General features: G+C 33.9%; 1 protein-coding gene across 1 annotated transcript; it reads left to right on the top strand.

Annotated features, from left to right (window-relative positions):
• Positions 1-120: 120 nt before the first annotated feature.
• LOC116126130 (KIN14B-interacting protein At4g14310-like) lies at positions 121-3,922 on the top strand. Its single transcript, XM_031411834.1, has 3 exons — positions 121-1,822; positions 2,397-3,010; positions 3,348-3,922. Exons 1-3 carry the CDS (start codon positions 179-181, stop codon positions 3,877-3,879), a joined length of 2,790 nt encoding a protein of 929 aa, XP_031267694.1. The 5' UTR covers positions 121-178; the 3' UTR covers positions 3,880-3,922.
• Positions 3,923-6,684: the final 2,762 nt, after the last annotated feature.

Below are 6,684 nucleotides of genomic sequence, written 5' to 3'. Positions count from 1 at the left end.
AGCCCAATCCAAGAAGTCAATAAAATAACCCTCGCAAAAAGTTTGAAACTCAAAATGACATCCATTTTCCCGCCCATTCTCCCACCCCTTTACATTTTAAACTCAAAACGCATACAAAATCATTTCATATTCTTAAATTATTTTCTTGCCATCTATCAACTAATTTACCAAAATACCCATGTCTTCTTTACCTTCTCACCGGCAAAGGGACCGCGGCGGTGGAACCAAACCCCTAACCCCAAATTCAATCTCCAACAAGAACTCTAATTCAGCTCTCAAGAAATCTTCCTCAGGAAAAGAAAACCCTAGGCCTGCTCTTCGGCCCCAGAAACCCACGATGCGCTCAGTGCCACGTGTTGAGAAATCGGCTGGAGAAAACAGCGATTCACGCGTTCGGTGGTCCACTTCATCGGCCCCAAGAGGTAGGAGCCAGAGTCCATCTGAATTTATTAGGGTTTTTAGTGATATGAAGAAGGATAAGGTTTCTAGGGTTTCTGTTGAGAAAAAAGGGTCTAGGGATTTGAATGTGAAAAGGACTGAATTGGGTAGTCATGAGAAAAGGCGTTTTAGTGATTTCAAAGAAAATAATGGGATTGGTTTTAAGATGGAGAAAAAGTGTGAAAAAGAGATGAATTCAAGTGGGGTTAGGGTTTTAGGTAGTAGTTGTAAAAAAGATGTTACTTTTACCTCAACTTTGGAGAAATCAAATGGAGTTATTAGTGTTAATGGAAACACTGAGAGGTATGATGAAAAGGGTCGTTCATATTTAGGTTCCAAAGTTGAGATTTGTGGTAAAGATGTTAGCTTGAAACGTGATGATAAGGTTGAAAAGATTGATGCTTGTGTTGATTTGGGTTTAAAGGAATCTGATCAGAAATCTTTTAGTGATTCCAAGGTTTTGGAGACTTTTAAAGAGAAGGGTGTCAATGAAGAAGGTTCAAGTGCTCAGGTTGGAATCAAATATCCTAGTAAGCTTCATGAGAAGCTTACCTTCTTAGAAGGAAAGGTGAAGAGAATTGCTTCAGATATCAAGAGGACTAAAGAAATGTTGGATATGAATAACCCGGATGCCACAAAGGTGATTCTTTCTGATATTCAGGAAAAGATAACGGGGATTGAGAAGGCAATGGGTAGTGCCGCAGGTGATTCTGAGGGTAAAATTGCTGGGGTGAAAAATGTGGGAAATGATAATGCAGGTAGCAACATTGCTGAGAAGAGTAAATGTAAAAGAATGGAAAGTGTGAACAGTTTGGGTAATGAATTGAAGAGTGAGGAATTGGAGGCTAGGTTGTTCCCCCATCATAAGTTGCTCAGAAATCGAATCCCGCTGAAATCATCATCAGGGAGCTCTCAAAGTCTTGAACCCAACACTGTTGGATCCAGTAACAACTTAAAGGTGGAGACGTTGTTGAGTCCTGTTGAGGACAACCCAATAGCTTTAGAATTTTTGGCTTCATTGGATAAGGATCAAATTGCAGTTACCTCAACTGATGGACAGGGTGGTTTGGACTTAGAGTGTTGTGAAGTTCTTGAAACAGATGAGGCTGCAAATTCAGGAGAACAAGGTTTGTCAAACATGTTCAATGGTAAAGGTAATGCAGACCTCATTCTTACAACTGATGAAAGGTTTGATGAGTTTGAAGATCAGGAGAATGTACCAGGAAATATAACTGGGGAGGAGACTGAAGATAGTTGCATTTATCAGCTGAATGAAATAGGCCTAAAGACTTCAACGGGAGGATGGTTTGTCTCAGAAGGAGAGTCAGTTCTTCTTGCCCATAATGATGGCTCGTGCTCCTTCTATGATATAGCTAACTGTGAGGTACATAATCTTGTCTGTGTTTAAGGATGTTCATATGAGTCTCTTTGTTAATATTATCAAGTTGCTAACATTTCTGGTAAATGGAATGTTCACTTTAATCAGAACTGTTGCATGCTACTTTCCTAAAGAATTTGCAGATTTTACTAATGCTTCCTTATAATATATCTGAATGTATATCATAATAGTTTTCTGCGGGCTGACTATTAAAACACCATCTCAAGTTTGGAATAAATTAAATAGCTATAAACTTTATCGCTTAAACGATTTAACACACATCGCTTAAGAGATAAGCCTATATCGTTTAAGCGACAAGCTTACATTGCTTAAGCGAGTGGTTATTTAGTAAAGAGTTTGAAACTTCATGGTTATTCAGTTTATTCCAAACTTGAAATGGTATTTTAATTAATTTTCCCAGTTTTCTGGACTCTTAACTCTTCAAGCCAAAGCATGTTTGTACCACAGTTAGACAGGCAGAAATCCATAAGTTTTTATGTAAATAATGTTTTCATGGATGTAAACTAACTAATGGAATAGCACCTTGGATGTCTTTAATGATGATCCATCACTGTTTCAGGATAAGGCTGTGTACAAGCCCCCAGCAGGAGTTTCACTTTCAATCTGGAGAGATTGTTGGATAATTCGTGCAGCTAGTGCAGATGGCTGCTCAGGAAGATATGTTGTGGCTGCATCTGCTGGTAATACTCTAGATTCAGGATTTTGTTCATGGGATTTTTACACCAAAGATGTCCGAGCTTTCCATGTTGAAGATGGAGGAACAACCACTTCAAGAACAGTTCTTGCTCCTTTACCTAATAACAATGTGTATAGTAGAAATGCTTTGTCCAGTGTTTTGCCACCAGAAAGTCAGCAATGGTGGTATAAACCATGTGGGCCTCTTATTGTCTCAACTGCCAGCTCTCAGAGGGTTGTCAAAATCAATGACATCCGAGACGGTGAGCAAATAATGAAATGGGAGGTTCAAAAGCCTGTGTTAACAATGGATTATTCTAGCCCTTTGCAATGGAGAAACAGAGAGAAAGTGGTTATAGCTGAATCTGAATCAATATCCTTGTGGGATGTTAACTCTCTAAATCCTGAACCATTACTATCTGTTTCTTCTGGCCGAAAAATCTCAGCTCTTCATGTTAACAATACTGATGCTGAATTGGGTGGAGGGGTTCGACAAAGGTGAGACTTTACTCCGTGCTTTCACTAGTTGTATCAATTTTCATGTTATATTTCTGGATTTGTTTGTTCGCTTACTGCTCTCTCAGATGCTCTTTCCCGCATATTCTTTTATGCATGATTGATGGGTTTCTATTATTTATCTTCTGATTATGCTTTCTTGTCTCACCTCAATTTTTTATTTTTTTCCCTCCTACTTATCATGCCACTTGTAGGAGATAATACTGCCATCGCTAAGTAAATGAATGTAGTAGTTAATGTAAAAATTGGATGAACATATCGAGAAGCTATAATGTAATATGCTTTGTTGCTTCTAAAATAATTATTTTTTGGAATACAGAGTAACGTCTGCGGAAGCTGAAGGAAATGATGGTGTTTTCTGCACTCATGATTCCATTAACATCTTGGACTTCCGCCATCCCACCGGTGTTGGCCTTAAGATTCCGAAATTTGGTATCAATGTGCAGTCAGTTTATTCTCGTGGGGATTCAGTCTTTCTTGGTTGCAGTAACATAAGGTCAGCAGGAAAAAAGCAGTCCTCTTCACAGGTGCAGCAATTCTCATTGCGGAAACAAAGGCTATTTAGCACTTATTCCCTGCCAGAATCGAGTGCTCACCCAAGTCACTCAGCAATAACACAAGTTTGGGGAAATTCGAATCTGGTCATGGGTGTTTCTGGGCTTGGACTGTTTGTTTTTGATGCACTGGTGGATGATGGATTGCAATCCTTCACAAATGAGTTCAACGGTAACCAAAAAGTCAGAGAAATTATTGGCCCAGATGATTTGTATGCCCCTTCTTTCGATTACCTAGCATCTCGAGTTCTTCTAATATCTAGAGATCGCCCGGCATCATGGAGGCACTTATTTTAGGTATGATACATGCTTTTAAATTGTTCTTATAATGTCCCTGCATAGAACTATAAGCATGACTATGTGTTCTTCTAATGTTTTGTTATTTATTGCATGCTTTTGTAAACATTAAAAGTGAATTTATGTGATAGAAGCAGTGCTTCCAGCTGCTTGATTTGGAAAATTGTTCTAATCCTTAGCTCTTGGCATATTCGGAAAGGTCGGATGAAAGCTTTAAAATTTTAATGATACTGTGCATAATTAATGTGTCTTTAAATTTTTCTGTTGACAAGATTTATAGGCATCCAACAAATTGTCGACATTTATAATCAAAGGTCGGTTTGGTGAGAGGAACAGCAAACTTTTTAAAATGGCATTCACACTGTTTCCAGTATTCTGATTCTTAAATTTGACGTCTGGGAGAAGTATTAATGGCCAATTAAATATCACTGTTTGTCTTCATCTGGGAAGATTGTGAGTGGCAAATGGCAATCTTTATTGATGAATGAATTTGATAAATGCAAATAAATAGAGAAAGATTTTCATGAATGACTTTTAGGAGCTTTTTGTCAGTGAAATTTCCCATTATGTTTCTTTTGTTTGATTTTTTTTTCATTATGGTTTTTTCTCTTTGATTGATTGATTCTATTACTTGCAGGAGAATGTTTGATTTAATTATATGATAATGATAAGAATCTGCACATTTGAAATCAGAGCTTACTGAAAAGTCTTCAGAATGTTGTGTTGGTGGTTCGGAATTGGAATTAAAATTTTAAGCCCACCTCTTTTGACTTTAGAATGAATAGTTAGCATCACTGTCTTTTAAATTATTAATTTTATAATGTTACCTTTAAATAAATTTGATTATGATAATAGGAATTACAAAATGTTTTTATATTAAACATTAATTTAATAATTAAGTCATTTAATATAACTGGCTTAATTCAACCACTGATCAACAGATCATTTCCTAATTTTTCTAAAAAATTATTAATTAATAATAATTATAATTACTTTTATTTGCTTCAAATTATTTTTATTAAGTATTTATCAAAATATTGTTTTATAACTTTAAATTATTTTTTTTGGTCATTATATATGTAATAGTAGTTTGAAAATCAAATTCAAAAAAAAAAAATTCACAAACCCATATATAAAATTCTTGAAAAGCACTATAATTTTAAAAATAAAGTTCACCAACATTTTAGAATTAATATTTTAAAATTGAATTAACCTCCAATAACTCATAATGCAAAATTTAAACTGCCCATCAATGTGAAATTTACAGGTTTCATAAATTATTAGAGTCGAAATAAATAATCCTTATTGTCAATGCAACTACAATAGAACCTTTTTGGTTTTATATAATCATAATATTGTGACCAATTAAATTTATTATTATAAGGATGATATAATTTAATAGAGGTGGAGGTACAAAAATTATTGTTTTGATTTCTTATTTTATAAATCATGTTTTAGTAGTATTAGGATAGTACGGAAATTAATATTAAAAAGTCATTGTAAATTTGAGTGATCAGATTCGACAACTTCACTATACTAATTAAATGGATATTAATGTCTTCCTCAATTATCCAAATGAGCAACAAATTGTGTATGTTTTAATTAAAGAATAAATCATTACTTAAATTAAACAAGAAGAGGAAGAAGATAATCTTGAGAATGATAGTATGAAAATACTAAAAATTTCATGCCAAGAAGCTCTAAACATGCTTGAGAACTTGAAATATTTTGGTTTCAATAAGAAAGTCTCCATGCTGATGACTTATTACGTACCCGCAAGATAAAAAATATGGTAACAACTTTAAAGCATAAATTATTATTCTAAACAACTTTAGATAAATATTTTATTTCATCTAAAACTTTTAAGGTAACATAACATAATTTTTTTGCAATATACATATAATTATTATTATACAGAGGCAAGTTCCTCAAGACGGGACCTAGAAAAATTATAATTTATTACAATGTGAAATTTATTCTTATTTATAACTAGCCTAAGTTAAGACCATAATTTTTTATGACTACATGAAGATTATTCTTATATAGAGTATATCACTATAGAAATATTTTACTGTAATAACTAATTAATTAGTTACAGAGAGATTAGTCAAATAATAACAAAAGAATTAATTAACAAAAAAAAAAAAAACAAAAAAACACCGAAAAATCTACAACATTTAATCGACTCATACTAACTACTAATTTTGATGAAAATCTAGAGGGATCATACCTTTCCAATGCAATAGGGATAGGCATTTTCCTCACCCCATTAGGGATTGGCCTGAAAGGGAGTAAAGATTCCCCAAAACTGTCCAAGGTGGAGACGGGCCCGAGCCAAGGCCCAATGACATTCCCCGGCCTCAGGGATGGGATGGGCCGGGGACAGAGGTGGTCATGTCAAACTATTTTGCTAAATTATTTTTTAAATCTTTCTATTAAAACTAAATATTACTTAATTCTTTCCACCTTAATAATATTATATATATATATTTTCCACAACTATATTTGTTTTGCCTCCATGGTTTAATTAATTCACCATAATTAACTTTTTTTTCCCTATCTTGAAATGATAGAGCTTAGAAAAGTTTGATATTAATTTAGAAAATATTTACTTGTTTATATATTCAACATTTTATATCTTCTTATTACAATCAAAATTAATTGAGATATTTTAAAAATTAATCTACCAGAAGTAGCAAAGATGAACAAGGAAAAAAATGGAAGAGATTCATAAGCTTTTCTTTCTTTTCTATTGACTAATCATGTTGAAAATTAAACCAAACTATTAGTATGGGTGCCAAAGAG

The sequence above is a fragment of the Pistacia vera genome, unplaced genomic scaffold, assembly GCF_008641045.1.
Source record: "Pistacia vera cultivar Batoury unplaced genomic scaffold, PisVer_v2 Contig175, whole genome shotgun sequence".
Lineage (NCBI taxonomy): Eukaryota > Viridiplantae > Streptophyta > Magnoliopsida > Sapindales > Anacardiaceae > Pistacia > Pistacia vera.
The sequence above is the reverse complement of the archived record's forward strand: the minus strand, read 5'-3'. Positions and strand labels throughout refer to the sequence as shown.

Coding starts and splice junctions, on each gene's coding strand:
- LOC116126130 (XM_031411834.1), top strand. CDS start 179: ATGTCTTCTTTACCTTCTCACCGGCAAAGGGACCGCGGCGGTGGAACC. Junction 1,823..2,396: donor ATGATATAGCTAACTGTGAG/GTACATAATCTT, acceptor TCACTGTTTCAG/GATAAGGCTGTGTACAAGCC. Junction 3,011..3,347: donor GGTGGAGGGGTTCGACAAAG/GTGAGACTTTAC, acceptor TTTGGAATACAG/AGTAACGTCTGCGGAAGCTG.